Raw genomic sequence first — 16,732 nt, forward strand, 5'->3', positions numbered from 1 at the left:
AGAGTGACCTCAAAAAAAAATCCTGGTTGGTTTGTCCTCTGGGTTTCGCCTGCCAAATAAGTTCTGTTATACTCACAGACATCATTCAAACAGTTTTAGAAACTTCAGAGTGTTTTCTATCCAAATCTACAATATGCATATCCTAGCTTCTGGGCCTGAGTAGCAGACAGTTTACTCTGGGCATGCTTTTCATCCGGACGTGAAAATACCGCCCCCTATCCCAGAGAGGTCTCATTACTGGGCTCCATGTTAATTAATGTAGGTCTTTTTAATCTAAGTGAATGTGTTATTTATTCCATCTCATACAGCTCCCAAACCTTTTGCAGCCACAAGTTATATGTTGGAGGGTTGGGTTTTAACCATTTAATTGGATTGCTGTGAGCAAAATCTGCAAAAGACAGTTCTGACCCCTTCCCTCTATGCACTCTGGAATCACCCCCAGGATAGCCACCAAGGAGTGGTGGTGTTTCTACATGGTACACCACATTTAAAGCTGTATAAACATCATCCCAATACACTTTCAACTTTGGACATGACCAGAATATATGTACATAGTTGCTCACTTGTTCCCCATTTCAACCATTCTTGACTAACAAAAAGTTTTTACATGGACAAAGGTTTACACAATGCTGTTCGAGGTCACTGCTCTAATTGTGTTACACAGAATGAAAATAGCCAACAGTACTATAGACCCTAAGTCTGGAAGATACATTTTGCACCAAGAGTACAATTGTATTGTGCTTTTCAAGAGCGTGCAACATCCTGGTTGATAGTCTGTTTTCATATTCTTATCTTAGGCTCTTATCCTTATGTAAAGAAGCCTACATCATAAAATGGCAACTACTTCTAAACGTCTAATCAACACACTTCACGGATTGGTGACAATCCCTGTTGAATTCATGGTGTGTTTTGGTCAAATCAGATCACAATGTGTTCTCAACTTCACTCCAATAGTTGATTATGAATTAAGTATAGTTTTCAAACTATAGTACCAAAATAAAATAAATAACTGTTGCCTGTCTTTTGAATGGGTGAATAAAGGTTGAAATCTTATTGATCATTGTCTCAACCAAATATTACCCATATTTCCATGTTGAAATGACGTGTCCAGTGAAATTATCTGCCGGCTAAGTAAAGATGCAGGAGTAAATGCATATGATCGAGTGAAAAAGCAGCCTACACACACTTTAATCAGAAGCAATTAAAACTCAAATTGCATCTGATTGAAGTGTTCAGAGATTCCTTTTTCACCACCTGACAAGTAAACAAAATAACGAACAAACTGTTTGATGCAACCCCGTATCACTGTGTTATCAATAGTTTGGACTAGGGTTTTAAAAATCTGTTAATTTTCCCAACATTTCCAGAACTCCTTTTTGAAGGCTTTCTGACACCCTACTTATTCCCTTCTGATTCTGTGAATCTTCAATCCAGGAATAATGAAAAATTGGGGATTTTGGAGAAGTTGTGCAACCCTAGTGTGGATCGTTTTCTCATGTTGCCTAGGACATTTAGCTATGGTATGACTCAATATGAAGACGTTAAGTGGGAATGATATGGAAATGATCCATCTGCAAAGCCCCCTCTGTTTAATATAGTGGTTTCAACTTCTGCACCTCAGGTAAGAATGACTGTTTACTGCAGTATCTTTATTCTTGGTGTCAATGTAAAGGAGAAAATATATATCAAAGTTTATGGATACTTGCGTAGAATTGACTGGACAAGACTATAACAGGAAACAAATGAAATAGAACTGAAGATTAAAACCATATTAATCACTTCTTGTTATTTGGAAATCCAACTAGCCTACGGATATGGTTGCACTCACACAAAAGAAATGTGTCATACTTGCTTCCGTTATAGGAAAGGGTCTGAGCCTTTGTAGTGCTTTGGTGAGGGGGATCTCATCTGAAGAGGCAGAAGGAGACCTCAATCTCCCACATGACCTATCATTGGAGCATGAATGCTCAAGATTCTCTAATGGAAAATATTGGACCACATGGCAATTCTTGGTAAAATTAGAATACCTTTCCCAAATATCGATCAAGAATGAGAATAAGGGGTTGGCTTATGTTGTGAAGGGTCCACCGCACTATAAACCGCTGGGTGGGGACTTGCGCAACGTTTTAGTTTGTCGTTGCCCCATCCACCCACTTGGTGGCTTGCATGGTGTTTTAGTTTGCCATTTCACCTCACCACCAATACTTGGTGGCTTGCAAGGCGTTTTATCCTTTTACGTCTTAGTGGCAGTGGTACAGGTTATGGCGCTTGGTTAGGCCCTCTCCCACCAAAAAACACATGCAAGTGTAAAAGTGTAAAAAGGCAACCTAAAATGCAACCTTATAAGCCATGTGAGAGACCAAGATGATTCTCTGAAATAATAGATTAGACAACATCATGCCAATGGTTTTTACAAATGGAATACCTTTATTAAATACAATGATGTTGGGACCTCACGATGTTGGGGCCTCCCGAGTGGCGCAGCGGTCTAAGGCACTGCATTGCAGTGCTTGAGGCATTACAGCAGACTGTGACCGGGAGACCCATGAGGCAGCGCACAATTGGCCCAGCGTCGTTTGGGTTAGGGGAGGGTTTGGCCAGCCGGGATTCTTTGTCCCATTGCACTCTAGCGACTCCTTGCGGTGTCTGGGCGTCTGCAAGCTGACTTCAGTCACCAGTTGTACGGTGTTTCCTCCGACACGTCGGTGCGGCTGGCTTCCGAGTTAACCTCTTGTCGTTCGCCTAGGATAGGGGGAGCTACAGTGATTATTGAAAAGAATTCGTGCCCATTTTAAACGGCCTCCTACTCAAACTCAGAAGCTAGGATATGCATATAATTAATACTTGTGGATAGAAAACACCCTAAAGTTTTTAAAACTGTTTGAATGGTGTCTGTGAGTATAACAGAACTCATATGACAGTCAAAACCCTGAGACCGATCGTAACAGGATGTGGAATTCTGAATTGCGGACTCAACTTCACCACTTTGCCTATAATTCACACAGTGAGCAATGGTTCATTGAGCACTTCCTATTGCTTCCACTAGATGTCCCCAGTCTTTACAAAGTGATTTGAGCCTTCTACTGTGAAAACTGAATGAATGAGACGCTGTGGAAAGTGGTCACATGAGGAGGGCCATCACCATTATGACGCTGGCGCCCCTGGCTACCCTCCCTTTTCGAAACGTTTTGAAAGACAATGCAATCATCCCCCTTGAATCTTATTGGAGCTCTGGTTGAAAAAGGCCCTAAAGATTTATGTTATGCAACATTTGACATGTTTGAACAAACCTAAATAAAAAAAAAATGCATTTTTTCGAAAGAGGTGTCCCGCGCACGACGGAACTTTTGGTGCAGCCTTCAGAACGCGCTAACAAGAACAAGCTATTGGAACATAAAGGATTAATTTTTTCGAACGAAAATACATTTGTTGTGGACCTGGGATTCCTGGAAGTGCTTTCTGATGAAGACAATCAAAGGTAAGGGATTATTGACAATAGTATACAAGACTAGATTTGATATGCGATTGTTCCAAGATGGCGCTGACCTGTATTGCTAGCCTATTTTCTGAGTATCGCATCCCCTTTTATCGCAAAGTGTGATTACCCAGTAAAGTTATTTTTAAATCTGGCATTACAGGTGCTTTCAAGAGATATTCATCTATAAATCTTAGAATGACAATATTACATTTGTTTTCGAATAGTAATTTAGTATATTGTAGCGCTGTTTCACTGGATGCATTTGAGGGAAAATAGTTAGTCAACGTTACGCGTCGATGTAAAATGCTGTTTTTATATATAAATATTAACTTTATCGAACAAAAGAATGCATGTATTGTGTAACATGATGTCCTAGGAGTGTCATCTGATGAAGTCTGTAAAAGGTTAGTGCTGCATTTAGCTGTTTTTTGGTTATTTGTGATGCATGTGGTTGGTCGGAAAATGGCTATGTGGCTACTTTTACGATATACTCCTCTAACATAATCTAATGTTTTGCTTTTGCTGTAAAGCCTTTTTGAAATCGGACAATGTGATTCAGGAGAGGTGTATCTGTAAAACGATATAACATAGTCCTATATTTGAAAAAATATATATATTAAATTCCGTTATGCTAATGGCGATAGGATTTTTTCGCTGGATGTCCGTCCCGCATACGGGACGAGCCCGTCAAGAGGTTTTAAGCGAGCTTGGCAGGGTCATGTTTTGGAGGACGCACGGCTCTCAACCTTTGCCTCTCCCGAGTCCGTACAGGAGTTGCAGCAATGGGACTGTAATTGGATATCACGAAATTAGGGAGAAAAAGGGGTCGTCATTACTTAGTGGCTTGTGCTGCATTTGAGCCTTCTTGGTAGCAGTGACACAAGTTTTCTGGTGTATCAGGGAACATTTTGGAGGGGGCTTGGGTAGACCTTTGCCTGAAAATAAAGTGTAAAATAACATCCTTTTTAGTTTTATTCAAGTGGAAGAAGACTTCTAAATAGTCAACATAAACACATAACCAATTTTAAACCAAAATTCTACAACATGCAGAAGTTAACCTCCCAAGCCCTACCCCCTAGCCTGGAAATCCGGATGGATTTCAGCTCAGTTTCACTACACTAACAATGGTGAAACATGGAATGATTCTGTCTGGGTTGAGGCTACCGTCCCTCTAGCCACACGCTTGGAGATTTGAATGGATCAGTTAAAGTAATACGGTAAAAGGTCCTACCACTCTATTAACAGGCAATGTGGTTGTTTGGTGTCTAAAGTTTAGGGAAAATGGGTCGATTAGTAATCAGCATGGCAGACTACCATACTTATATAACTTGGAGGCAGTAGTGGCTGGAGGTGGGAGATGACATTCCTCATGCAATTCTAAACACGCGACAGTATAAAGAATAAAAACCATGCCAATTAAACTGAATGTACATAAACTGCCAATATGTGTTGAAACATACCAGTTATAAATTCTTTGAATGTAGTTTTCTTTCGGTTTCTCTTGGAGAGCTCCTCCACTTCACTGGCTTTGATTATTTTGACGTCTTCACATTGCTGTTTTCATTCTGAATGGTGGGTGAAGGTTCAAAACAATTTAACAATCAATTGTAACAACCAGCAATGTTTACTTATTGCATTTTCAAGTATAATAATGTATCTGCTATTTACCTGATAAGATAGCGTCGAAGAGGATGGCTGATGTTTTACATTCTCCTAACCAACTTTGCTATTTTGTTAGTTTTTTTGCATTGTTTGTAACTTATTTTATAACTTGTTTTGTACATAATGTTGCTGCTACCCGGGAGAACTAGCCCAAATCGACGTCATTTGCGTTAAGAAAAGATGGAGGAAAAGAGGGCACAGATCGGGCTGCCTTCTGAGAATCCTTAGGCGAGCGAGTGAAGTCCCACTGCCATCCGTTTTACTTGCTAACATGCAATCATTGGAAAATAAAATTGATGACCTATGATTATGATTATCCTACCAACGGTGATGATGGTTGGATGTTCTTGGCAGTATGTTTCACTTGGCTTGATTCAGACAGTCGCCTCGTCTCTTGTACCAATGGATTATGTGGACTTTTATTTATTTTCACCCCTTTTTCATGATGTCCAATTGGTAGTTACACCGTACAGCTGGCAACCGAAGTCAGTGTGCATGGGACAAGGACATCCCGGCCGCCCAAACCCTCCCCTAACCCGAACGACGCTGGGCCAATTGTACGCAGCCTCATGGGTCTCCCGGTCGTGGCCGGATGCGACAGCGTCGTCCAGGTTAGACTTTTTTGGAAACATCCTTCAATACTATGGGACCAGTGTAAAGCAAAAACTGCCTGTGTGTGGCCTTTCGTCAGTCAAGTCCTGCCAGTCACCGAGGTTGTCAGGCAAATTATTTTGGCAATAAGCCTTTGAAAGGAGATCAGAGCCTCTGACAACTTGATTTTCTGACAGGAAGACAGTGCATGTTTTAGGGCCTCATTTAAGGAAAATCATGACACCCAAACACAGCATATGCATATAATCTAATAGAAACCATGAAATACAAGAAACTCCACTAATGGAGATGTAGCTACTTACATTTTACATTTACATTACATTTTAGTCATTTAGCAGATGCTCTTATCCAGAGCGACTTACAGTAGTGAATGCATACATTTCATAAATTTTATCTCCGTACTGGTCCCCCGTGGGAATCAAACACACAACCGTGGTGTTGTAAACACCATGCTCTACCAACTGAGCCACACAGGACCACTTGATGGCTAGCCATGTAGGCCAAGTTATTGAATTCATAATTTCTCTTTGGATGTGTCCCCTCGGAGTTTAACTCTACCCTTCCGTTCCAAGAGCCTTTAATCTGAAACGATTTATTCCACCACTGGTGAGGTTATTTTCATTAGCCCAAGAACCCAGCTTCACACATATACCACCCTTTGTTGCAGTTTGAGAAGATCCTGCTTCACACAATCAGATGACCTCTTAATCTCATCCCTATCAAACAACCTTTCAGTACGATCACTTGTTGTAACACTGGAGGTGTCACTCACGTTACCATCTACACTAGTTTCAGTAGAAATGTCAGATTTTCCATTATTGCTAAACTCTACAAGAGCTAAAACAGCTGCATGGCATTTACGCCACCATTGATGACAAGTCACAGCTCAATTGCAGTAGTCCAACAAACAATCAAAATAAGTCTATAGGTGATAAAATTATTGTCTTACCTCTTCAGCAATTGTCTTCTCCACGGGGCTTGTTTAGCTTGAAATTGGTTGTGCTTTGTGTTAATTATCGTAGGCTTCTCATACTAATAAGGCAATCAGGTCAATTGGGTGCAGGTGTCAGACGGCATCACAAACAGGTTGACTAGATACTGTACCTTTTTCATAGTGTGGCAACACTTCATGCAATGTAAATCACAAAACATCGTATGACAATTTAGCCCTGTAAATAGAATGCCAAATTCATGATATTAATACATATTAATAATAGTCTTATCAATATATACTGCTCAAAAAAATAAAGGGAACACTTAAAAAACACATCCTAGATCTGAATGAAAGAAATAATCTTATTAAATACTTTTTTCTTTACATAGTTGAATGTGCTGACAACAGAATTACACACAAATAATCAATGGAAATCCAATTTATCAACCCATGAAAGTCTGGATTTGGAGTCACACTCAAAATTAAAGTGGAAAACCACACTACAGGCTGATCCAACTTTGGTGTAATGTCCTTAAAACAAGTCAAAATGAGGCTCAGTAGTGTGTGTGGCCTCCACGTGCCTGTATGACCTCCCTACAATGCCTGGGCATGCTCCTGATGAGGTGGCGGATGGTCTCCTGAGGGATCTCCTCCCAGACCTGGACTAAAGCATCCGCCAACTCCTGGACAGTCTGTGGTGCAACGTGGCGTTGGTGGATGGAGCGAGACATGATGTCCCAGATGTGGTCAATTGGATTCAGGTCTGGGGAACGGGCGGGCCAGTCCATAGCATCAATGCCTTCCTCTTGCAGGAACTGCTGACACACTCCAGCCACATGAGGTCTAGCATTGTCTTGCATTAGGAGGAACCCAGGGCCAACCGCACCAGCATATGGTCTCACAAGGGGTCTGAGGATCTCATCTCGGTACCTAATGGCAGTCAGGCTACCTCTGGCGAGCACATGGAGGGCTGTGCGGCCCCCCAAAGAAATGCCACCCCACACCATGACTGACCCACCGCCAAACCGGTCATGCTGGAGGATGTTGCAGGCAGCAGAACGTTCTCCACGGCGTCTCCAGACTCTGTCACGTCTGTCACGTGCTCAGTGTGAACCTGCTTTCATCTGTGAAGATCACAGGGCGCCAGTGGCGAATTTGCCAATCTTGGTGTTCTCTGGCTAATGCCAAACGTCCTGCACGGTGTTGGGCTGTAAGCACAACCCCCACCTGTGGACATCGGGCCCTCATACCACCCTCATGGAGTCTGGTTCTGACCGTTTGAGCAGACACATGCACATTTGTGGCCTGCTGAAGGTCATTTTGCAGGGCTCTGGCAGTGATCCTCCTGCTCCTCCTTGCACAAAGGTGGAGGTAGCGGTCCTGCTGCTGGGTTGTTGCCCTCCTACGACCTCCTCCACGTCTCCTGATGTACTGGCCTGTCTCCTGGTAGCGCCTCCATGCTCTGGACACTACGCTGACAGACACAGCAAACCTTCTTGCCACAGCTCGCATTGATGTGCCATCCTGGATGAGCTGCACTACCTGAGCCACTTGTGTGGGTTGTAGACTCCGTCTCATGCTACCACTAGAGTGAAAGCACCGCCAGCATTCAAAAGTGACCAAAACATCAGCCAGGAAGCATAGGAACTGAGAAGTGGTCTGTGGTCCCCACCTGCAGAACCACTCCTTTATTGGGGGTGTCTTGCTAATTGCCTATAATTTCCACCTGTTGTCTATTCCATTTGCACAACAGCATGTGAAATCTATTGTCAATCAGTGTTGCTTCCTAAGTGGACAGTTTGATTTCACAGAAATGTTATTGACTTGGAGTTACATTGTGTTGTTTAAGTGTTCCCTTTATTTTTTTGAGCAGTGTATATATATATACTGAACTAAAATATAAACTCTATCACAAAACACAATGCCACAGATGTCTCAAGTTTTGAGGGAGTGTGCAATTGGCATGCTGACTGCAAGAAAGTCCACCAGAGCTGTTGCCAGAGAATTGAATGTTAATTTGGCAGTATGTCCAATCGGCCTCAACTGCAGACCACGTGTAACCATGCCAGCCTAGGACCTCCACAACCAGCTTCTTCACCTGCGGGATCGTCTGAGACTAGCCACCCGGACAGCTGATGAAACTGAGGAGTATTTCCGTCTGTAATAAAGCCCTTTTGTGGGTAAAAACAAATTCTGATTTGGCTGGGTCTTGCTCCCCAGTGGGTGGACTCACAAATGGGTGTGCCCCTACCCAGTCATGTGAAATCTATAGATTATGGCTTAATTTATTTATTTAAATTTACTGATTTCTTTATATGAACTGTAACTCATTAAAATCGTTGAAATTGTTGCATGTTGCGTTTATATTTTTGTTCAGAGTATTATGAATAACATATTTATCAAATACAATTTCCAAAGGTAAAAGTGTATTATTAATATCATTCATGTGGCATCCTATTTCTAGGGCTAATAGTAAATACTTCTAAATTTCTATCAATCAATCATACATTAATGATAGTATACCTAACTACTCATTGAAATGATGGTGTCCTTTGGGAAATCAGATGTCAATGTACTACATTGAATGTAGCCTACATAAACCCAATCTTATTCTGAACTTACTTTCACATAGCTTGTGTAAAACAAGTTAAAGGAGTTACTTTCAATTATTCAATGTTATTACGGTACAGCATAGCTATGCAAATGAGTATGGAAGCTGATCAGTCTTCATATGTGTTGAGATGATAGCTCAGCAGAAACTAACACAACTTGTTTCCTAAGCTATGCATAGGTACATAGAGGTAGTCATCTGGATGGTACATGTCCCCTCATTATACCAGTACGGAGTCACTGTTCAGGCAGAAGTCGTTGTGGCTTCAGATTTTATTTCAATATTGACTTCTCTTTATTTAGGTTGATGGCATGATGTTGAAACATTGACATTGATTCAAACATACCTTTTTACTATCGACATTGAAACAAGGTCAAATAAAATATGTCTAATCAAATTTTAAATTCAACAATTTAATCCATCCAATATACACTATATATATAATTTTTTAAACCTTTATTTTATCAGGGAGTCATACTATAACCAATGGCTCTTTTACAGGTGAGCCCTGAATTATATACTTTACAGAAAATACACACCGCAATATAAATACAAAATGCAAGCAGAAAGAACAACATGGTCATGAAAAGAATGGATCTGATGTTGCATGACATAAACTGTGCTGCAATTCCCACGTAGATTCTAAGTGAGATTCTTTGCAATTTTACATGGATTTCAACGTATACAGTACATCGTTTTGATGATTATGTTGAAGTTAGGTTAAGTAATTGTATTTCAATGTTTGCAACGCTGGTTGAAATCATAGGAAAACACTACTGGTTGATTACTTTTTGCAAATCCAAATGAGTTTCAAACATAGATTCAACATCACATTATGTTGACAAATTACATTGAAACAACTAGTTTGTGCCCAGTTGGATCTCATTGTCTACCGTTTTCTTTGTCTGTTGCATTTGTCTTTTGAGTTATCTTGCTAATGCAGTTCCTGCGTGTCAAATAGAGCATTGTTGCAGTATAACATGCTGTAGTTAACACACAATGCACAACTAAACTTCCCTCTAAGGCCAGGATTGAATCTGATCGCACATTGGGACAATGCTCCATTTAGGTAATTTACGATTGAGCCGACATATGCAGTGTTTACTGTGAACTCAGCGAACACGGAAACATTGCCTTTAAAAGGACCATTGTCGAAAAATCGCGATCGGATTGAATACCGGCCTCAGTCTGTTAACATGACACATACTTCAAATACGCCAATACCGATGCAACTTCTTCTCAAACAGAGTTATTTTTCCTCTTTGTACCTAGAACTACTACTTATACGGCAATCAAGATACAGCTAGAGCAGTTATGAAGTTTAACTACTTCCTGTCTTCTCCTATCCTTCCAGACACCCTCTATTCCCACTGCTGGCCCTGCTGTTTGAGAAGTGTGAGCAGGCCACCCAGGGTTCCGAGTGCATCACCTCTGCCAGCTTCGATGTGGACATCGAAAACTTTGTCCACCAGCAGGAGCAGGACCACAAGCCGTTCTTCAGCGAGGACCCTGAGCTGGACAACCTGGTTAGTACCCTGCCTGGGGCCCATCTAAATAGTTTAACGTGGATTTGATCCATCCCAAAGTCTAACATGGCTTCCTAATATTGAGCAGTTATCGCAATAGTCATACTGTAATGACTTCCTCCACCAGTAGAGAGAGCAAATCATCCTCAACATTAGTAAGCCACGCTGGACTACTGAGATGCCTCCTCAACGTTAGTAAGCCACGCTAGACTACTGAGATGCCTCCTCAGCGTTAGGCGAGCTCTGTTAAATATCCCTTTCAGGTCCCATCCACAATAAAGTTGTCTTATTTTCTCTCTCACCCTTTCTCATGTACACAGTTCTCTCTTCAATTAGCTCTCTCTCTTGCTCTCTCACACACGTCTACCTCTACCCCCTCCCTCTTGTACCTCTTACTTTCCTCCTTTGTCTCTCTCAATATCTATTTCTATTCTATTCACCCTTTCTCTATCTTCCCCTTTCCCACTCTTCCCCTCATGATCTCTCCCTCCTACCATTCTATGACAGCTAGCAATAATTAGAAATTAGGAGAAATAGGGAGGGTGGCTAGAGAGAGAGAAATCATTATGTGGGTGCTCGGCGACAAGTGGAGCGGCAGTCAGTTACCCCGCATCTGTGTGCTTTACGAGGTGCTGGTCGGGGGCTGGACCCAGCACACACTAACTCTTCCACAGGACAGTAAGCTGAAGCTGACTGGCTGAGATGGCACAAGGCCCCGATTAAACAAGCATCGGTAATTGTCATGTAACGTCTCACCCGGCTCGAATTTGACTCTTACGATATTACCTTACTTAGAATATCTCAACAGCATTGGATATTAGGTGAGAAGGACATCCCCAATAAGAATCCCTATTGTAAACTCGCTAGGGTGATGACAACTAGGGTATTAACTTCAGGTAGAATGATTATAGATTTGTTATTATATAAGGATATGCTTTCATGCATTTAAACAGAAAATGTAAATGACTCCACCAATGCAACAGTAAATGACTCCACCAATGCAACAGACATAAAGTTCAAGATGTATATTGTCACATTTTCACTGTACCACATCAAAGAAATGAAAATAATAAACCCCAATGATTTTTCACAACCCATGTCCAAATTACTTGCCAGATTGCTTAAACCCGTTGGCGCACGTTGGAGCAAAAAAAAAAGAAGTCCCGAAGCACCCCATCGTTGTGGTTAATCTTCCACAAGCAATTCTCTCCAGGTCTCGCACGATGCTAGGCTGACCTCGAGGCTGTCAAATACCTCCACGATGAGACGGTAGATTCAGTCTCTACTAAGTCTTTCTTAACAAAATAATAATGCTCTCTTATAAAATAAAATCAGTATTTCCCTTCAAAACTCGGTAGATGCGTGTTTTGTTCTATTTTTATCATCTTCTTTCCTAGTTTTTCTTCACCAACACTGATAATGTTCACCATATGTGAATTGATTGCCCCCCATCTATCTTCAGAGTTTGTACTGTTAGGTGACCTAAACTGGGATATGCTTAACACCCCGGCCGTCCTACAATCTCACACAAATTATTCAAAGACCTACCAGGTACAACCCTAAATCTGTAACCATGGGCACCCTCTTAGATATCATCCTGACCAACTTGCCCTCTAAATACACATCTGCTGTCTTCAACCAGGATCTCAGCGATCACTGCCTCATTGCCTGTGTGCGTAATGGGTCCGCGGTCAAACGACCACCCCTCATCACTGTCAAACGCTCCCTAAAACACTTCAGCGAGCAAGCCTATCTAATCGACCTGGCCCGGGTATCCTGGAAGGATACTGACCTCATCCCATCAGTTAAGGATGCCTGGTTGCTCTTTAAAAGTGCTTTCCTCGCCATCTTAAATAAGCATGCAAGAACAGATATTGCCCTTGGTTCACCCCAGACTTGACTGCCCTTGACCAACACAAAAACATCCTTTGGCGTTCTGCATTAGCATCAGGAACCAATATACTCAGTCAGTTAGGAAAGCTAAGGCTAGCTTTTTCAAACAGAAATGTGCATCCTGTAGCACTAATTCCAAAACGTTTTGGGACACTGTAAAGTCCATGGAGAATAAGAGCACCTCCTCCCAGCTGCCCACTGCACTGAGGCTATGAAACACTGTCACCAATAAACCAATAAATTTACGATAACTGATCATTTCAATAAGCATTTTTCTACGGCTGGCCATGCTTTCCACCTGGCTACCCCTACCCAGGGCAACAGCTCAACACCCCCAGCAGCAACTTGCCCAAGCTTCTCCTTCACCCAAATCCAGACAGTTGATGTTCTGAAAGAGCTGCAAAATCTGGATCCCTACAAATCAGCTGGGATAGACAATCTGGACCCTCTCTTTCTAAAATGATCTGCCGAAATTGTTGCAACCCCTATTACTAGCCTGTTCACCCTCTCTTTTGTATCGTCTGAGATCCCCAAAGATTGGAAAGCTGCCGCGGTCATCCCCCTTTTCAAAGGGTCCGACACTCTAGACCCAAACTGCTATAGACCTATATCCATCCTGCCCTGCCTTTCTAAAATCTTCGAAAGCCAAGTTAACAAACAGATTACCGACCATTTCGAATCCCACCGTACCTTCTCCACTATGCAATCTGGTTTACGAGCTGGTCATGGGTGCACCTCAGCCACGCTCAAGGTCCTAAACGATATCATAACTGGCATCAATAAAAGGGAGTACTGTGCAGCCGTCTTCATCGACCTGGCCAAGGTTTTCAACTCTGTCAATCACCGCATTCTTAATGGCAGACTCAATAGCCTTGGTTTCTCAAATGACTGCCTCGCCTGGTTCACCAACTACTTCTCAGATAGAGTTCAGTGTGTCAAATCGGAGGGCCTGTTGTCCGGACCTCTGGCAGTCTCTATGGTGGTGCCACAGGCTTCAATTCTCAGGCCGACTCTTTTCTCTGTATATATCAATGATGTCAATCTTGCTGCTGGTGATTCTTTGATCCTGTCAGTGTCAGTTATGTGGAGGTGAGGATAGAGTCAAGTGCAGGACACAGAACTGAGTAAAATAACGCACTTTACTCTCGAAGAAACTCATAAATCAAAATCCACGCAGGGATAAATAATCCTGACACAAAACAACTAACACGATGACAAGCAAACAATCACACACAAAACATAATGAGAACCAGAGGGTTAAATAGGGAAAATAATCATAATGAGATGGGAACCAGGTGTGATCAATCAAGACATAACAAATGGAAAAAGAAATGTGGATCGGTGGTAGCTAGAAAGCCGGTGACGATGACCGCCGAACGCCGCCCGAACAAGGAGAGGCATCAACTTCGGCGGAAGTCATGACAGATCCACCTCTACGCAGACGACACCATTCTGTATAGCTCTGGCCCTTCTTTGGACACTGTGTTAACAAATCTCCAAACAAGCTTCAATGCCATACAACACTCCTTCCGTGGCCTCCAACTGCTTTTAAATGCTAGTAAAACTAAATGCATGCTCTTCAACCGATTGTTGCCCGCACCAACCCGCCCGCCTAGCTTAAAACTACTCTGGACGGTTTTGACTTAGAATATGTGGACAACTACAAATACCTATGTGTCTGGTTAGACTGTAAACTCTCCTTCCAGACTCACATTAAGCATCTCCAATCCAAAATTAAATCTAGAATCGGCTTCATATTTCGCAACAAAGCCTCCTTCACTCATGCTGCCAAACATACCCTCGTAAACTGACTATCGTACCGATCCTTGACTTCGGCGATGTCATTTACAAAATAGCCTCCAACACTCTACTAAGCAAACTGGATATAGTCTATCACAGTGCCATTCGTTTTGTCACCAAAGCCCCATATTCTACCCACCACTGCAACCTGTATGCTCTCGTTGGCTGGTCCTTACTACTTATTCGTCACCAAACCCACTTCTTCCAGGGCATCTATAAGTCTTTGCTCGGTAAAGCCCCGCCTTATCTCAGCTCACTGGTCACCATAGCAACACCCACTCGTAGCATGCGCTCCAGCAGATATATTTCACTGGTCATCACCAAAGCCAACACTTACTTTGTCCGCCTTTCCTTCCAGTTCTCCGCTGCCAATGACTGGAACGAATTGCAAAAATCACTGAAGCTTGAGTCTTATATGTCCCTCTTTAACTTTAAGCATCAGCTGTCAGAGCAGCTTGTACACAGCCAATCTGTAAATAGCACACCCGACTACCTCATCCCCATATTGTTCTTTATCATCTTGCTCTTTTGCACCCCAGTACCTCTACTTGCACATCATCATCTGCACATCAATCACTTCAGTGTTAATGCTAAGTTGTCATTATTGCGCCTCTATGGCCTATTTATCGCCTTACCTCCCTACTCTTCTACATTTGCACACACTGTACATAGCTGTTTCTAGTGTGTAATTGGCTATGCATTTGTTTATGTGTAACTCTGTGTTGTTGTTTTTGTCGCACTGCTTTCCTTTATCTTGGCCAGGTAGCAGTTGTAAATGAGAACTTGTTCTCAAATGGCCTACCGGGGTAAATAAAGGTGAAATAATATTTTTTCCTCTTTCTTCAACGTCTCTTTCCCAGTCCTCCTGTTAACCAGGTCAACTCTCCCATTGACCACAGCTTAACAAGCTACCTAATTGGTCAAAACCTAAACTTAAAAGTAAACCAACCAATTCAATTGTACATTAAATAAATATTTCTTCAAAAGAAATGCATTAACGACATTACAATACAGAAGCAATTTGATCATCTTTTAAATCTAACACCAATGAATCATAACAAATAAACTCAAAACTTGGTTTTAACAAGGGTATTACAGTCAGATTTATCTCCTCCTTGGCCAAGCACTTTTCCACCCCAGTCTGGTACCCTTGAGCACTGACTTTGAGAGCATGAGCACAGGAATGGGAAGCCTGGTTGGGAAAAGGATTGGATCATGGTGAAGAATTTTGAGAGGGTCATGGATTAGCAAGTGTTATGTCAAGGGCTATCTGAGAATGTTCGGGGCCTGACAGACTAGGGCCAGCACATCATCTATAAGGCACACAAGGGGTCTGTCCAGAAACAACCCCTAGCCCCTGGGGATTTCTTGTGGCGTCCATTGTCAATTATCGATCCTGCTGGGTTATATACCTTTGATTCAAACTGGAGAAGGCAACCATGGAGCTAGTCAATGTTGAGCCAGCCTAGCATTCAGGCTAGCATGTAGCAGGTAGCCTACTCCTCCTGTCATTGAGCCTGCTGGCTTTGTCTCTCTCTCCTCAGATGGTGAAGGCCATCCAGGTACTAATGTTACACTTTTTTAAAGCTGGGGAAAGCAACAATGGAGCTAGCTAAAGTTGAGCTAGCTCAGACTAACATGAAGGCTAGCATATAGCCTCCTTCTTTCCCCAGTCATTGAGCCTGCTTATTTTCCTCTCTCTCTCTCCTCAGATGGTGAAGGCCATCCAGGTGCTGAGGATCCACCTGCTGGAACTGGAGAAGGTTAATGAGCTCTGCAAGGACTTTTGCAACCGCTACATCACCTGCCTCAAGACCAAGATGCACAGCGACAACCTGCTTCGCAATGACCTGGGCGGGCCCTACTCGCCCTCGCACACCTCACTTAGCCTGCAGCAGGTAAGAAACAGACACACAAAAACTCATTGAATCAACATTGTTTCCATGTCATTTCAACTGCAGAAAATCTATGTGATGACATTGAATTAACGAATGACATGGGGAATTTTTGTTGCTCATTTCATGTTTAACGTTAGTTGACAAGTCAACCAAAATTAAATCAAAACTGGACTTTGAAATGACATGGGATATGCACACTGGTACACGCATACACATATGCACTCTAAACAGAATGTCTCTGGTATGCACTTAGAAAGAGCCAACTGTTTCATCTGTTTCGTCTTTTAATTTTGTATGTTAATATAAATTACATACATT

At 42.2% G+C, this 16,732-nt stretch overlaps 1 protein-coding gene across 1 annotated transcript in view; it reads left to right on the forward strand.

Moving 5' to 3' along the window:
• The window catches only part of pknox2 (pbx/knotted 1 homeobox 2), a 139,812-nt gene that overhangs the window by 88,456 nt on the left and 34,624 nt on the right, over nucleotides 1–16,732 (forward strand). The window contains exons 5-6 of the mRNA XM_014197623.2: nucleotides 10,652–10,823; nucleotides 16,229–16,414. Of these exons, the coding sequence (XP_014053098.2) occupies nucleotides 10,652–10,823; nucleotides 16,229–16,414 (358 nt within the window). The remainder of the gene's footprint in view (nucleotides 1–10,651; nucleotides 10,824–16,228; nucleotides 16,415–16,732) is intronic.

The sequence above is a fragment of the Salmo salar genome, chromosome ssa04 (assembly GCF_905237065.1).
Source record: "Salmo salar chromosome ssa04, Ssal_v3.1, whole genome shotgun sequence".
Classification (NCBI taxonomy): Eukaryota; Metazoa; Chordata; class Actinopteri; order Salmoniformes; family Salmonidae; genus Salmo; species Salmo salar.